Below are 17,871 nucleotides of genomic sequence, written 5' to 3'. Positions count from 1 at the left end.
GCGTGCACTTTTTCAAAATTTCCGGCGGGAACGACCCCCCCCCCCTCTCTAAAAGAAAATCGAGGGGGAACGTTCCCCCCCCCCCCCCCCTCCACCCCGGAAAGCCGCCCCTTTGGAATACTACTACTATTAAAATACTACTACTAGACCCCTACTAATGATCATAATAATAAGGGGGAGGGGGCGCCCCCCCGGATCCGCCACTGTCGAGTTAGTGGATGTACACACCCTGATAGCTGGCCTACTGTTTATGATTATTGTCACTTCTGCTTCGGAAGCGGCCGCTTGCGCAAATTGAAGGGAATCCCTGGAATTTGCGTGATTTTCAAATTTCAGGGCGTCGTATTCATAATTATTATTGTTGGAAAATCTTTGATCAGCCCCCGTCGGGGGCTATTCCAATTCCCATAGTACCTCCACTTTTATATTCAGCCTACTGACCTAAGAGATGCTCATGAGGTTCCGTGATGGGGACCCGGAGGGGGGGGGGGCGGGTACTCATATTTGGTTTATACTTTCTATTAAATATAGGCATGGTTGTCTGAACGATTTAGTTGCACTTCCTATGGGCCATCGATCATATATCATGCTTGGGTTTGTAACTAAAGACACTTTCGCATGCCGATGAACTCCACAAAACATCGATTAAGATTTTGAACAAGAAAGGAATTACATATCCAGACCGTATGCTGTCCAAAGGCCCATTCTGAACTCTGCAAAGTTTACAAATTTTAAACACGGATATTCAGCGAAAGTTAGAAAAGTCAAGTTTTCAAGCACATACAATTAGTATCGTTTGTTTTCAACTTTCCCTCCGATTTATGCTCTTAATAGTCAAAGTGAAATACATGTATTTGCATTTTTAAAGATAATTATTGCTCATATATTTTGCGGCCGGGCACACAGCTGGTTCCCTGATATTATTAAACATTATACTTTATAGAGGCCTAGCTATTTAGCCCAATGCAGCCCCATCCTGTGTCTTAATCTTCTATTTTTAGAAAAAATGCACGTTTTCTTTCTGAAAGGTGAAATTTTGCAAATTAAGTAACCACCCTGATAGATTGTTAAAAGGTTTGCATTTTACGATTATGATACACCCATTTACCTCCATGTACAGATACACCAGATAGATGATACACACATATTCTCCCCAGACCATCGTTAGCCGGTTGCACGGGGATTATCAGTTCTATCTATTCACCAACTCAAACCTAGTCTGTATAACACAGACTCAACTTTACTCTTGAATAAAACCACATGCAATAATCAGGAGAATCAGATTCTGCTTGATGTGTTATGTTTATTTTCCAGTATTCCACTGTGTCAGAAGCAGCTACACGACATAACTCAGTACTTTCATGTTTGAAATTTAGACATTGTTTTTACTCATAATGGCTGTCAAGGGTATGTGTCTGCAGACTAGCTACAACAAAACCCAGTACAGAGAGGACAATAGCCGCGAGCGGCCAAGCGTCTATTGCTTGTACAAACAAAGCTCTGTTTGATCTAGCCGCCTCTACAACAAAGTTTGGGCAAGAACAACTCAAGTAATACATGCGCCATGATCACTCTTCGATACGACGTCGTCAATCGCGGTTGTTAATAGTCCATAAGCTGTTACGTTTTGCTTTCATAACGCGTTTTGAATTTGATTTCATTGAATTCAGAACCTGCCAGAGTTAGTTTCGCCTTCGTCGAGATGGCTACGACGACGAAGAAGAAGACGAGTTCACTGTGGTCGCTTTCGCTTTCCGGTATCTTCATTTAACGGCTAAATGAAGATAAATTTATCTTCATTTAACGGCTAAACGAAGATAAATTTATCTTCATTTAACAGCTAAACGAAGATAAATTTATCTTCGTTTAGCCGTTAAACGAAGATGAATTTATCTTCATTTAGCTGTTAAATGAAGATAAATTTATCTTCGTTTAGCTGTTAAATGAGGATAAATTTATCTTCGTTTAGCTGTTAAATGAAGATGAATTTATCTTCGTAATAGTAATAGATTTGTACACAGTCGTATTTATTTGTATTCAGTGGTACATATTAAATTGTATAATACATTTGCATATCTTGTTTTCCTTTGTTTCAATTATTTTTCTAGAGTGGCCGCCATTCCTAATTGAATGAAGAGACTGGAGAGAGGAGGGCGTGTGTAGAACAGAGATCGATAAATCAGATATGTGGGTGGTAGTGTGTGGAGATGTGTAAGAAAAATCAAGGAATCAGTTTGATGAAATTTTGAGAAAAAGTGAACAAAAATTCGTTCATTTTAAATAATTGTTGCCAATTAAAGACGAAAACTGATTCTTCTAGACGTTTAGACAAGTTTTGACTGATAATGGTAAACATATTGTTTACTTTACCTAGACGTGAACGAATGCGACGATTCATCGAACTGTGATCGAGTAAATGGAGGGTGTTTGAACACAGATGGCTCTTACAGCTGTACATGTAACTCTGGATATGAAGAAGACACGACCGATCCCAATGCTTGCAGTGGTAAGGATGTATTATCAATTTGGTGCCACCTTTTAGAGACATCTTTAAACTTCTTTTGATCCATGATGCTCTGACTTTAATACAAGTAGTGCATGATCACGAAATCAAGAACCGGTTTAAAATTAAAACCCATTCCTGTTACAGTACTTTACTGTAGCTGTTTCTTGAATGATAACGATTTAATCTTAAGTAGACATTTCACTTTTTAAATTAGCAATGGATGGTGACATTTTTTCGAATCAACTTTTCCGTGTAGAACTGACGAAATTTGTTGTTTATTGTTTGCTGCTTCCATTTACACACCATAATTACACATCCATTTTCGCTTTCAAACTCCTTGAGCGAGTGGAACTTTAAATAATTGTTGCCAATTAAAGAAGAAAACTGATTCTTCTAGACGTTTAGACAAGTTTTGACTGATAATGGTAAACATATTGTTTACTTTACCTAGACGTGAACGAATGCGACGATTCATCGAACTGTGATCGAGTAAATGGAGGGTGTTTGAACACAGATGGCTCTTACAGCTGTACATGTAACTCTGGATATGAAGAAGACACGACCGATCCCAATGCTTGCAGTGGTAAGGATGTATTATCAATTTGGTGCCACCTTTTAGAGACATCTTTAAACTTCTTTTGATCCATGATGCTCTGACTTTAATACAAGTAGTGCATGATCACGAAATCAAGAACCGGTTTAAAATTAAAACCCATTCCTGTTACAGTACTTTACTGTAGCTGTTTCTTGAATGATAACGATTTAATCTTAAGTAGACATTTCACTTTTTAAATTAGCAATGGATGGTGACATTTTTTCGAATCAACTTTTCCGTGTAGAACTGACGAAATTTGTTGTTTATTGTTTGCTGCTTCCATTTACACACCATAATTACACATCCGTTTTCGCTTTCAAACTCCTTGAGCGAGTGGAACTTTAAATAATTGTTGCCAATTAAAGAAGAAAACTGATTCTTCTAGACGTTTAGACAAGTTTTGACTGATAATGGTAAACATATTGTTTACTTTACCTAGACGTGAACGAATGCGACGATTCATCGAACTGTGATCGAGTAAATGGAGGATGTTTGAACACAGATGGCTCTTACAGCTGTACATGTAACTCTGGATATGAAGAAGACACGACCGATCCCAATGCTTGCAGTGGTAAGGATGTATTATCAATTTGGTGCCACCTTTTAGAGACATCCTTAAACTTCTTTTGATCCATGATGCTCTGACTTTAATACAAGTAGTGCATGATCACGAAATCAAGAACCGGTTTAAAATTAAAACCCATTCCTGTTACAGTACTTTACTGTAGCTGTTTCTTGAATGATAACGATTTAATCTTAAGTAGACATTTCACTTTTTAAATTAGCAATGGATGGTGACATTTTTTCGAATCAACTTTTCCGTGTAGAACTGACGAAATTTGTTGTTGATTTTTTGCTGCTTCCATGCATTTACACACCATAATTACACATCCATTTTCGTTTTCAAACTCCTTGAGCGAGTGGAACTTTAAATAATTGTTGCCAATTAAAGAAGAAAACTGATTCTTCTAGACGTTTAGACAAGTTTTGACTGATAATGGTAAACATATTGTTTACTTTACCTAGACGTGAACGAATGCGACGATTCATCGAACTGTGATCGAGTAAATGGAGGGTGTTTGAACACAGATGGCTCTTACAGCTGTACATGTAACTCTGGATATGAAGAAGACACGACCGATCCCAATGCTTGCAGTGGTAAGGATGTATTATCAATTTGGTGCCACCTTTTAGAGACATCTTTAAACTTCTTTTGATCCATGATGCTCTGACTTTAATACAAGTAGTGCATGATCACGAAATCAAGAACCGGTTTAAAATTAAAACCCATTCCTGTTACAGTACTTTACTGTAGCTGTTTCTTGAATGATAACGATTTAATCTTAAGTAGACATTTCACTTTTTAAATTAGCAATGGATGGTGACATTTTTTCGAATCAACTTTTCCGTGTAGAACTGACGAAATTTGTTGTTGATTGTTTGCTGCTTCCATTTACACACCATAATTACACATCCATTTTCGCTTTCAAACTCCTTGAGCGAGTGGAACTTTAAATAATTGTTGCCAATTAAAGAAGAAAACTGATTCTTCTAGACGTTTAGACAAGTTTTGACTGATAATGGTAAACATATTGTTTACTTTACCTAGACGTGAACGAATGCGACGATTCATCGAACTGTGATCGAGTAAATGGAGGGTGTTTGAACACAGATGGCTCTTACAGCTGTACATGTAACTCTGGATATGAAGAAGACACGACCGATCCCAATGCTTGCAGTGGTAAGGATGTATTATCAATTTGGTGCCACCTTTTAGAGACATCTTTAAACTTCTTTTGATCCATGATGCTCTGACTTTAATACAAGTAGTGCATGATCACGAAATCAAGAACCGGTTTAAAATTAAAACCCATTCCTGTTACAGTACTTTACTGTAGCTGTTTCTTGAATGATAACGATTTAATCTTAAGTAGACATTTCACTTTTTAAATTAGCAATGGATGGTGACATTTTTTCGAGTCAACTTTTCCGTGTAGAACTGACGAAATTTGTTGTTGATTGTTTGCTGCTTCCATTTACACACCATAATTACACATCCATTTTCGCTTTCAAACTCCTTGAGCGAGTGGAACTTTAAATAATTGTTGCCAATTAAAGAAGAAAACTGATTCTTCTAGACGTTTAGACAAGTTTTGACTGATAATGGTAAACATATTGTTTACTTTACCTAGACGTGAACGAATGCGACGATTCATCGAACTGTGATCGAGTAAATGGACGGTGTTTGAACACAGATGGCTCTTACAGCTGTACATGTAACTCTGGATATGAAGAAGACACGACCGATCCCAATGCTTGCAGTGGTAAGGATGTATTATCAATTTGGTGCCACCTTTTAGAGACATCTTTAAACTTCTTTTGATCCATGATGCTCTGACTTTAATACAAGTAGTGCATGATCACGAAATCAAGAACCGGTTTAAAATTAAAACCCATTCCTGTTACAGTACTTTACTGTAGCTGTTTCTTGAATGATAACGATTTAATCTTAAGTAGACATTTCACTTTTTAAATCAGCAATGGATGGTGACATTTTTTCGAATCAACTTTTCCGTGTAGAACTGACGAAATTTGTTGTTGATTGTTTGCTGCTTCCATTTACACACCATAATTACACATCCATTTTCGCTTTCAAACTCCTTGAGCGAGTGGAACTTTAAATAATTGTTGCCAATTAAAGAAGAAAACTGATTCTTCTAGACGTTTAGACAAGTTTTGACTGATAATGGTAAACATATTGTTTACTTTACCTAGACGTGAACGAATGCGACGATTCATCGAACTGTGATCGAGTAAATGGAGGGTGTTTGAACACAGATGGCTCTTACAGCTGTACATGTAACTCTGGATATGAAGAAGACACGACCGATCCCAATGCTTGCAGTGGTAAGGATGTATTATCAATTTGGTGCCACCTTTTAGAGACATCTTTAAACTTCTTTTGATCCATGATGCTCTGACTTTAATACAAGTAGTGCATGATCACGAAATCAAGAACCGGTTTAAAATTAAAACCCATTCCTGTTACAGTACTTTACTGTAGCTGTTTCTTGAATGATAACGATTTAATCTTAAGTAGACATTTCACTTTTTAAATTAGCAATTGATGGTGACATTTTTTCGAATCAACTTTTCCGTGTAGAACTGACGAAATTTGTTATTGATTGTTTGCTGCTTCCATTTACACACCATAATTACACATCCATTTTCGCTTTCAAACTCCTTGAGCGAGTGGAACTTTAAATAATTGTTGCCAATTAAAGAAGAAAACTGATTCTTCTAGACGTTTAGACAAGTTTTGACTGATAATGGTAAACATATTGTTTACTTTACCTAGACGTGAACGAATGCGACGATTCATCGAACTGTGATCGAGTAAATGGAGGGTGTTTGAACACAGATGGCTCTTACAGCTGTACATGTAACTCTGGATATGAAGAAGACACGACCGATCCCAATGCTTGCAGTGGTAAGGATGTATTATCAATTTGGTGCCACCTTTTGAAGACATCCTTAAACTTCTTTTGATCCATGATGCTCTGACTTTAATACAAGTAGTGCATGATCACGAAATCAAGAACCGGTTTAAAATTAAAACCCATTCCTGTTACAAGTTCAAGTTCAAGTTCAAGTTTATTCAAACCAATCAAACACAACATTTTACAATCAATTGACACAAAAGAAATAAAAAACATGATAGGTTTGGGACCCCGGAGAAGCAGAGCTTGTGATAAGGGGCCCCTTAAAAGGTACATAAACAAAAACAAAATAACAGTATTTAGAATAACCGATGACAAAAACATATTTACAATGATAACTAATGAGTAAATATGGGAACAGAAAAAAAGATAACACACATACACATACACACCCACGCACACACACACAGACACACCCACATACACACATACACACATGGCTTTCCAGGATTTACTTTAACATATTTTGTAATCTCTCAAAAAGATATTCTCGACATGTATGTTTAAACACAGGTAGTGTTGGACTGGATCTGATGTTTTGTGGCAACTTATTCCATTCTTTGATACAATTAATTACAAAAGAGTTCGAAGCAGTTTGTGTTCTCGCAAACGGCTGATGGAAAAGATTTCTCTGACGTGTGTTGTACGAATGGACAGTCGAATTAACAATAAACGCATCTTTTAAAAATGAATTATTTTGAGCAGATTGAGATTTGTACATGAATATCAAACAATTCATGGAGACTAATTCATCAAGAGGCAACATCTGAAGTTGCACAAATAAAGGATTACTTGGACTTCTGTAATTTGAATTTGTAATGAGCCTGATAGCTTTCTTCTGAAGGACTATTAACTTGTTTATATGGCTCCTATACGTATTTCCCCATGCAACATTACAATAAGTTAAGTGAGGCATAATGATAGCATTATAAAGAGTTACTAAAGTTTGCTCTGGTAAAAAAAAGCGTAACTTAAAAATCACACCAACACTCCTCGAGACCTTGGTACAAACATTGCTGAGGTGATCTTTCCAAGTTAAATGATCATCAACTGTAACTCCAAGAAACCTTACATTTTGACTCCGGTTGATCAGATGACCACCTATTGTCAGGGGGTCAATATTATCTGGGATTCTTTTGCCCCTTGATCTAAAAACAACATATTGAGTCTTACTAGCATTTAACAAAAGTTTGTTGCAACAAAACCACTTAAATATATTGTGAACTTCATTATTTGCAGACAAAATCAGATTATGCATGTCTTTGTGGTGAGAGAGCAAGCAAGTATCATCAGCAAAAAGTGAATAAGTAAACAACTGAGATGAGTTTATAATATCATTAATATAAATCAAGAACAATAAGGGGCCCAGGACTGAGCCTTGGGGTACGCCATATTTTACCTTCCTAGATTGTGATTTAACTCCATTAACCACTACATACTGTAATCGATTATGTAAGTAATTTTTAAACCATTTCAAAGCTATCCCACGAATGCCATAATGCTCAAGCTTGCTTAATAATATATCATGATCAATAGTGTCGAATGCTTTCGATAAATCCAAAAACACACCAAGACAAAACTTCCCAGCATCAATTGCATTTATAATAGTGTTTACCAAATTCAAGACACCCATACTTGTAGAGCAATTCTTTCGAAAGCCAAATTGTTGTGGGATCAGAATATCATGAAGTCGAAGGAAGTCATCCAACCTTTTATACACTATTTTCTCTAGAATTTTTGAAAATATGGGTAACAAAGCAATTGGTCTATAATTCTCAATGTTCTTACGATCATTCTTCTTGAATACAGGGATTACTTTAGCTATTTTCAATTTGTTTGTTTGTTTGTTTGTTACAGTACTTTACTGTAGCTGTTTCTTGAATGATAACGATTTAATCTTAAGTAGACATTTCACTTTTTAAATTAGCAATGGATGGTGACATTTTTTCGAATCAACTTTTCCGTGTAGAACTGACGAAATTTGTTGTTGATTGTTTGCTGCTTCCATTAACACACCATAATTACACATCCATTTTCGCTTTCAAACTCCTTGAGCGAGTGGAACTTTAAATAATTGTTGCCAATTAAAGAAGAAAACTGATTCTTCTAGACGTTTAGACAAGTTTTGACTGATAATGGTAAACATATTGTTTACTTTACCTAGACGTGAACGAATGCGACGATTCATCGAACTGTGATCAAGTAAATGGAGGGTGTTTGAACACAGATGGCTCTTACAGCTGTACATGTAACACTGGATATGAAGAAGACACGACCGATCCCAATGCTTGCAGTGGTAAGGATGTATTATCAATTTGGTGCCAACTTTTAGAGACATCTTAAAACTTCTTTTGATCCATGATGCTCTGACTTTAATACAAGTAGTGCATGATCACGAAATCAAGAACCGGTTTAAAATTAAAACCCATTCCTGTTACAGTACTTTACTGTAGCTGTTTCTTGAATGATAACGATTTAATCTTAAGTAGACATTTCACTTTTTAAATTAGCAATGGATGGTGACATTTTTTCGAATCAACTTTTCCGTGTAGAACTGATGAAATTTGTAGTTGATTGTTTGCTGCTTCCATTTACACACCATAATTACACATCCATTTTCGCTTTCAAACTCCTTGAGCGAGTGGAACTTTAAATAATTGTTGCCAATTAAAGAAGAAAACTGATTCTTCTAGACGTTTTGACAAGTTTTGACTGATAATGGTAAACATATTGTTTACTTTACCTAGACGTGAACGAATGCGACGATTCATCGAACTGTGATCGAGTAAATGGAGGGTGTTTGAACACAGATGGCTCTTACAGCTGTACATGTAACTCTGGATATGAAGAAGACACGACCGATCCCAATGCTTGCAGTGGTAAGGATGTATTATCAATTTGGTGCCACCTTTTAGAGACATCTTTAAACTTCTTTTGATCCATGATGCTCTGACTTTAATACAAGTAGTGCATGATCACGAAATCAAGAACCGGTTTAAAATTAAAACCCATTCCTGTTACAGTACTTTACTGTAGCTGTTTCTTGAATGATAACGATTTAATCTTAAGTAGACATTTCACTTTTTAAATTAGCAATGGATGGTAACATTTTTTCGAATCAACTTTTCCGTGTAGAACTGATGAAATTTGTTGTTGATTGTTTGCTGCTTCCATTTACACACCATAATTACACATCCATTTTCGCTTTCAAACTCCTTGAGCGAGTGGAACTTTAAATAATTGTTGCCAATTAAAGAAGAAAACTGATTCTTCTAGACGTTTAGACAGGTTTTGACTGATAATGGTAAACATATTGTTTACTTTACCTAGACGTGAACGAATGCGACGATTCATCGAACTGTGATCGAGTAAATGGAGGGTGTTTGAACACAGATGGCTCTTACAGCTGTACATGTAACTCTGGATATGAAGAAGACACGACCGATCCCAATGCTTGCAGTGGTAAGGATGTATTATCAATTTGGTGCCACCTTTTAGAGACATCCTTAAACTTCTTTTGATCCATGATGCTCTGACTTTAATACAAGTAGTGCATGATCACGAAATCAAGAACCAGTTAAAAATTAAAACCCATTCCTGTTACAGTACTTTACTGTAGCTGTTTCTTGAATGATAACGATTTAATCTTAAGTAGACATTTCACTTTTTAAATTAGCAATGGATGGTGACATTTTTTCGAATCAACTTTTCCGTGTAGAACTGATGAAATTTGTTGTTGATTGTTTGCTGCTTCCATTTACACACCATAATTACACATCCATTTTCGCTTTCAAACTCCTTGAGCGAGTGGAACTTTAAATAATTGTTGCCAATTAAAGAAGAAAACTGATTCTTCTAGACGTTTTGACAAGTTTTGACTGATAATGGTAAACATATTGTTTACTTTACCTAGACGTGAACGAATGCGACGATTCATCGAACTGTGATCGAGTAAATGGAGGGTGTTTGAACACAGATGGCTCTTACAGCTGTACATGTAACTCTGGATATGAAGAAGACACGACCGATCCCAATGCTTGCAGTGGTAAGGATGTATTATCAATTTGGTGCCACCTTTTAGAGACATCCTTAAACTTCTTTTGATCCATGATGCTCTGACTTTAATACAAGTAGTGATCACGAAATCAAGAACCGGTTAAAAATTAAAACCCATTCCTGTTACAGTACTTTACTGTAGCTGTTTCTTGAATGATAACGATTTAATCTTAAGTAGACATTTCACTTTTTAAATTAGCAATGGATGGTGACATTTTTTCGAATCAACTTTTCCGTGTAGAACTGATGAAATTTGTTGTTGATTGTTTGCTGCTTCCATTTACACACCATAATTACACATCCATTTTCGCTTTCAAACTCCTTGAGCGAGTGGAACTTTAAATAATTGTTGCCAATTAAAGAAGAAAACTGATTCTTCTAGACGTTTAGACAGGTTTTGACTGATAATGGTAAACATATTGTTTACTTTACCTAGACGTGAACGAATGCGACGATTCATCGAACTGTGATCGAGTAAATGGAGGGTGTTTGAACACAGATGGCTCTTACAGCTGTACATGTAACTCTGGATATGAAGAAGACACGACCGATCCCAATGCTTGCAGTGGTAAGGATGTATTATCAATTTGGTGCCACCTTTTAGAGACATCCTTAAACTTCTTTTGATCCATGATGCTCTGACTTTAATACAAGTAGTGCATGATCACGAAATCAAGAACCGGTTAAAAATTAAAACCCATTCCTGTTACAGTACTTTACTGTAGCTGTTTCTTGAATGATAACGATTTAATCTTAAGTAGACATTTCACTTTTTAAATCAGCAATGGATGGTGACATTTTTTCGAATCAACTTTTCCGTGTAGAACTGATGAAATTTGTTGTTGATTGTTTGCTGCTTCCATTTACACACCATAATTACACATCCATTTTCGCTTTCAAACTCCTTGAGCGAGTGGAACTTTAAATAATTGTTGCCAATTAAAGAAGAAAACTGATTCTTCTAGACGTTTAGACAAGTTTTGACTGATAATGGTAAACATATTGTTTACTTTACATAGACGTGAACGAATGCGACGATTCATCGAACTGTGATCGAGTAAATGGAGGGTGTTTGAACACAGATGGCTCTTACAGCTGTACATGTAACTCTGGATATGAAGAAGACACGACCGATCCCAATGCTTGCAGTGGTAAGGATGTATTATCAATTTGGTGCCACCTTTTAGAGACATCTTAAAACTTCTTTTGATCCATGATGCTCTGACTTTAATACAAGTAGTGCATGATCACGAAATCAAGAACCGGTTTAAAATTAAAACCCATTCCTGTTACAGTACTTTACTGTAGCTGTTTCTTGAATGATAACGATTTAATCTTAAGTAGACATTTCACTTTTTAAATTAGCAATGGATGGTAACATTTTTTCGAATCAACTTTTCCGTGTAGAACTGATGAAATTTGTTGTTGATTGTTTGCTGCTTCCATTTACACACCATAATTACACATCCATTTTCGCTTTCAAACTCCTTGAGCGAGTGGAACTTTAAATAATTGTTGCCAATTAAAGAAGAAAACTGATTCTTCTAGACGTTTAGACAGGTTTTGACTGATAATGGTAAACATATTGTTTACTTTACCTAGACGTGAACGAATGCGACGATTCATCGAACTGTGATCGAGTAAATGGAGGGTGTTTGAACACAGATGGCTCTTACAGCTGTACATGTAACTCTGGATATGAAGAAGACACGACCGATCCCAATGCTTGCAGTGGTAAGGATGTATTATCAATTTGGTGCCACCTTTTAGAGACATCCTTAAACTTCTTTTGATCCATGATGCTCTGACTTTAATACAAGTAGTGCATGATCACGAAATCAAGAACCGGTTAAAAATTAAAACCCATTCCTGTTACAGTACTTTACTGTAGCTGTTTCTTGAATGATAACGATTTAATCTTAAGTAGACATTTCACTTTTTAAATTAGCAATGGATGGTGACATTTTTTCGAATCAACTTTTCCGTGTAGAACTGATGAAATTTGTTGTTGATTGTTTGCTGCTTCCATTTACACACCATAATTACACATCCATTTTCGCTTTCAAACTCCTTGAGCGAGTGGAACTTTAAATAATTGTTGCCAATTAAAGAAGAAAACTGATTCTTCTAGACGTTTTGACAAGTTTTGACTGATAATGGTAAACATATTGTTTACTTTACCTAGACGTGAACGAATGCGACGATTCATCGAACTGTGATCAAGTAAATGGAGGGTGTTTGAACACAGATGGCTCTTACAGCTGTACATGTAACTCTGGATATGAAGAAGACACGACCGATCCCAATGCTTGCAGTGGTAAGGATGTATTATCAATTTGGTGCCACCTTTTAGAGACATCTTAAAACTTCTTTTGATCCATGATGCTCTGACTTTAATACAAGTAGTGCATGATCACGAAATCAAGAACCGGTTTAAAATTAAAACCCATTCCTGTTACAGTACTTTACTGTAGCTGTTTCTTGAATGATAACGATTTAATCTTAAGTAGACATTTCACTTTTTAAATTAGCAATGGATGGTGACATTTTTTCGAATCAACTTTTCCGTGTAGAACTGATGAAATGTGTTGTTGATTGTTTGCTGCTTCCATTTACACACCATAATTACACATCCATTTTCGCTTTCAAACTCCTTGAGCGAGTGGAACTTTAAATAATTGTTGCCAATTAAAGAAGAAAACTGATTCTTCTAGACGTTTTGACAAGTTTTGACTGATAATGGTAAACATATTGTTTACTTTACCTAGACGTGAACGAATGCGACGATTCATCGAACTGTGATCGAGTAAATGGAGGGTGTTTGAACACAGATGGCTCTTACAGCTGTACATGTAACTCTGGATATGAAGAAGACACGACCGATCCCAATGCTTGCAGTGGTAAGGATGTATTATCAATTTGGTGCCACCTTTTAGAAACATCTTTAAACTTCTTTTCATCCATGATGCTCTGACTTTAATACAAGTAGTGCATGATCACGAAATCAAGAACCGGTTTAAAATTAAAACCCATTCCTGTTACAGTACTTTACTGTAGCTGTTTCTTGAATGATAACGATTTAATCTTAAGTAGACATTTCACTTTTTAAATTAGCAATGGATGGTGACATTTTTTCGAATCAACTTTTCCGTGTAGAACTGATGAAATTTGTTGTTGATTGTTTGCTGCTTCCATTTACACACCATAATTACACATCCGTTTTTGCTTTCAAACTCCTTGAGCGAGTGGAACTTTAAATAATTGTTGCCAATTAAAGAAGAAAACTGATTCTTCTAGACGTTTAGACAAGTTTTGACTGATAATGGTAAACATATTGTTTACTTTACCTAGACGTGAACGAATGCGACGATTCATCGAACTGTGATCGAGTAAATGGAGGGTGTTTGAACACAGATGGCTCTTACAGCTGTACATGTAACTCTGGATATGAAGAAGACACGACCGATCCCAATGCTTGCAGTGGTAAGGATGTATTATCAATTTGGTGCCACCTTTTAGAGACATCTTAAAACTTCTTTTGATCCATGATGCTCTGACTTTAATACAAGTAGTGCATGATCACGAAATCAAGAACCGGTTTAAAATTAAAACCCATTCCTGTTACAGTACTTTACTGTAGCTGTTTCTTGAATGATAACGATTTAATCTTAAGTAGACATTTCACTTTTTAAATTAGCAATGGATGGTAACATTTTTTTCGAATCAACTTTTCCGTGTAGAACTGATGAAATTTGTTGTTGATTGTTTGCTGCTTCCATTTACACACCATAATTACACATCCATTTTCGCTTTCAAACTCCTTGAGCGAGTGGAACTTTAAATAATTGTTGCCAATTAAAGAAGAAAACTGATTCTTCTAGACGTTTAGACAGGTTTTGACTGATAATGGTAAACATATTGTTTACTTTACCTAGACGTGAACGAATGCGACGATTCATCGAACTGTGATCGAGTAAATGGAGGGTGTTTGAACACAGATGGCTCTTACAGCTGTACATGTAACTCTGGATATGAAGAAGACACGACCGATCCCAATGCTTGCAGTGGTAAGGATGTATTATCAATTTGGTGCCACCTTTTAGAGACATCCTTAAACTTCTTTTGATCCATGATGCTCTGACTTTAATACAAGTAGTGCATGATCACGAAATCAAGAACCGGTTAAAAATTAAAACCCATTCCTGTTACAGTAATTTACTGTAGCTGTTTCTTGAATGATAACGATTTAATCTTAAGTAGACATTTCACTTTTTAAATTAGCAATGGATGGTGACATTTTTTCGAATCAACTTTTCCGTGTAGAACTGATGAAATTTGTTGTTGATTGTTTGCTGCTTCCATTTACACACCATAATTACACATCCATTTTCGCTTTCAAACTCCTTGAGCGAGTGGAACTTTAAATAATTGTTGCCAATTAAAGAAGAAAACTGATTCTTCTAGACGTTTAGACAAGTTTTGACTGATAATGGTAAACATATTGTTTACTTTACCTAGACGTGAACGAATGCGACGATTCATCGAACTGTGATCAAGTAAATGGAGGGTGTTTGAACACAGATGGCTCTTACAGCTGTACATGTAACTCTGGATATGAAGAAGACACGACCGATCCCAATGCTTGCAGTGGTAAGGATGTATTATCAATTTGGTGCCACCTTTTAGAGACATCTTAAAACTTCTTTTGATCCATGATGCTCTGACTTTAATACAAGTAGTGCATGATCACGAAATCAAGAACCGGTTTAAAATTAAAACCCATTCCTGTTACAGTACTTTACTGTAGCTGTTTCTTGAATGATAACGATTTAATCTTAAGTAGACATTTCACTTTTTAAATTAGCAATGGATGGTGACATTTTTTCGAATCAACTTTTCCGTGTAGAACTGATGAAATGTGTTGTTGATTGTTTGCTGCTTCCATTTACACACCATAATTACACATCCATTTTCGCTTTCAAACTCCTTGAGCGAGTGGAACTTTAAATAATTGTTGCCAATTAAAGAAGAAAACTGATTCTTCTAGACGTTTTGACAAGTTTTGACTGATAATGGTAAACATATTGTTTACTTTACCTAGACGTGAACGAATGCGACGATTCATCGAACTGTGATCGAGTAAATGGAGGGTGTTTGAACACAGATGGCTCTTACAGCTGTACATGTAACTCTGGATATGAAGAAGACACGACCGATCCCAATGCTTGCAGTGGTAAGGATGTATTATCAATTTGGTGCCACCTTTTAGAAACATCTTTAAACTTCTTTTCATCCATGATGCTCTGACTTTAATACAAGTAGTGCATGATCACGAAATCAAGAACCGGTTTAAAATTAAAACCCATTCCTGTTACAGTACTTTACTGTAGCTGTTTCTTGAATGATAACGATTTAATCTTAAGTAGACATTTCACTTTTTAAATTAGCAATGGATGGTGACATTTTTTCGAATCAACTTTTCCGTGTAGAACTGAAGAAATTTGTTGTTGATTGTTTGCTGCTTCCATTTACACACCATAATTACACATCCGTTTTTGCTTTCAAACTCCTTGAGCGAGTGGAACTTTAAATAATTGTTGCCAATTAAAGAAGAAAACTGATTCTTCTAGACGTTTAGACAAGTTTTGACTGATAATGGTAAACATATTGTTTACTTTACCTAGACGTGAACGAATGCGACGATTCATCGAACTGTGATCGAGTAAATGGAGGGTGTTTGAACACAGATGGCTCTTACAGCTGTACATGTAACTCTGGATATGAAGAAGACACGACCGATCCCAATGCTTGCAGTGGTAAGGATGTATTATCAATTTGGTGCCACCTTTTAGAGACATCTTTAAACTTCTTTTGATCCATGATGCTCTGACTTTAATACAAGTAGTGCATGATCACGAAATCAAGAACCGGTTTAAAATTAAAACCCATTCCTGTTACAGTACTTTACTGTAGCTGTTTCTTGAATGATAACGATTTAATCTTAAGTAGACATTTCACTTTTTAAATTAGCAATGGATGGTGACATTTTTTCAAATCAACTTTTCCGTGTAGAACTGACGAAATTTGTTGTTGATTGTTTGCTGCTTCCATTTACACACCATAATTACACATCCATTTTCGCTTTCAAACTCCTTGAGCGAGTGGAACTTTAAATAATTGTTGCCAATTAAAGAAGAAAACTGATTCTTCTAGACGTTTAGACAAGTTTTGACTGATAATGGTAAACATATTGATTACTTTACCTAGACGTGAACGAATGCGACGATTCATCGAACTGTGATCGAGTAAATGGAGGGTGTTTGAACACAGATGGCTCTTACAGCTGTACATGTAACTCTGGATATGAAGAAGACACGACCGATCCCAATGCTTGCAGTGGTAAGGATGTATTATCAATTTGGTGCCACCTTTTAGAGACATCCTTAAACTTCTTTTGATCCATGATGCTCTGACTTTAATACAAGTAGTGCATGATCACGAAATCAAGAACCAGTTTAAAATTAAAACCCATTCCTGTTACAGTACTTTACTGTAGCTGTTTCTTGAATGATAACGATTTAATCTTAAGTAGACATTTCACTTTTTAAATTAGCAATGGATGGTGACATTTTTTCGAATCAACTTTTCCGTGTAGAACTGATGAAATTTGTTGTTGATTGTTTGCTGCTTCCATTTACACACCATAATTACACATCCATTTTCGCTTTCAAACTCCTTGAGCGAGTGGAACTTTAAATAATTGTTGCCAATTAAAGAAGAAAACTGATTCTTCTAGACGTTTAGACAAGTTTTGACTGATAATGGTAAACATATTGTTTACTTTACCTAGACGTGAACGAATGCGACGATTCATCGAACTGTGATCGAGTAAATGGAGGGTGTTTGAACACAGATGGCTCTTACAGCTGTACATGTAACTCTGGATATGAAGAAGACACGACCGATCCCAATGCTTGCAGTGGTAAGGATGTATTATCAATTTGGTGCCACCTTTTAGAGACATCTTTAAACTTCTTTTGATCCATGATGCTCTGACTTTAATACAAGTATTGCATGATCACGAAATCAAGAACCGGTTTAAAATTAAAACCCATTCCTGTTACAGTACTTTACTGTAGCTGTTTCTTGAATGATAACGATTTAATCTTAAGTAGACATTTCACTTTTTAAATTAGCAATGGATGGTGACATTT

The 17,871-nt window shown here is 36.0% G+C and overlaps 1 protein-coding gene across 1 annotated transcript in view; it reads left to right on the top strand.

Moving 5' to 3' along the window:
• Positions 1-1,581: 1,581 nt before the first annotated feature.
• The window catches only part of LOC578366 (fibrillin-1), a 51,624-nt gene continuing 35,334 nt past the window's right edge, over positions 1,582-17,871 (top strand). Inside the window, exons 1-25 of the mRNA XM_030989111.1 lie at positions 1,582-1,757; positions 2,375-2,506; positions 2,958-3,089; positions 3,541-3,672; positions 4,128-4,259; positions 4,711-4,842; positions 5,294-5,425; positions 5,877-6,008; positions 6,460-6,591; positions 8,766-8,897; positions 9,349-9,480; positions 9,932-10,063; positions 10,515-10,646; positions 11,094-11,225; positions 11,677-11,808; positions 12,260-12,391; positions 12,843-12,974; positions 13,426-13,557; positions 14,009-14,140; positions 14,593-14,724; positions 15,176-15,307; positions 15,759-15,890; positions 16,342-16,473; positions 16,925-17,056; positions 17,508-17,639. Coding sequence (XP_030844971.1) covers positions 1,703-1,757; positions 2,375-2,506; positions 2,958-3,089; positions 3,541-3,672; positions 4,128-4,259; positions 4,711-4,842; positions 5,294-5,425; positions 5,877-6,008; positions 6,460-6,591; positions 8,766-8,897; positions 9,349-9,480; positions 9,932-10,063; positions 10,515-10,646; positions 11,094-11,225; positions 11,677-11,808; positions 12,260-12,391; positions 12,843-12,974; positions 13,426-13,557; positions 14,009-14,140; positions 14,593-14,724; positions 15,176-15,307; positions 15,759-15,890; positions 16,342-16,473; positions 16,925-17,056; positions 17,508-17,639 — 3,223 coding nt within the window. The 5' untranslated portion in view covers positions 1,582-1,702. The remainder of the gene's footprint in view (positions 1,758-2,374; positions 2,507-2,957; positions 3,090-3,540; positions 3,673-4,127; positions 4,260-4,710; positions 4,843-5,293; positions 5,426-5,876; positions 6,009-6,459; positions 6,592-8,765; positions 8,898-9,348; positions 9,481-9,931; positions 10,064-10,514; positions 10,647-11,093; positions 11,226-11,676; positions 11,809-12,259; positions 12,392-12,842; positions 12,975-13,425; positions 13,558-14,008; positions 14,141-14,592; positions 14,725-15,175; positions 15,308-15,758; positions 15,891-16,341; positions 16,474-16,924; positions 17,057-17,507; positions 17,640-17,871) is intronic.

The sequence above is a fragment of the Strongylocentrotus purpuratus genome, unplaced genomic scaffold (assembly GCF_000002235.5).
Source record: "Strongylocentrotus purpuratus isolate Spur 01 unplaced genomic scaffold, Spur_5.0 spur5_scaffold_18, whole genome shotgun sequence".
Classification (NCBI taxonomy): domain Eukaryota; kingdom Metazoa; phylum Echinodermata; class Echinoidea; order Camarodonta; family Strongylocentrotidae; genus Strongylocentrotus; species Strongylocentrotus purpuratus.
Note: the sequence above shows the minus strand (reverse complement) of the source record. Positions and strands in the feature narration are given on the sequence as shown.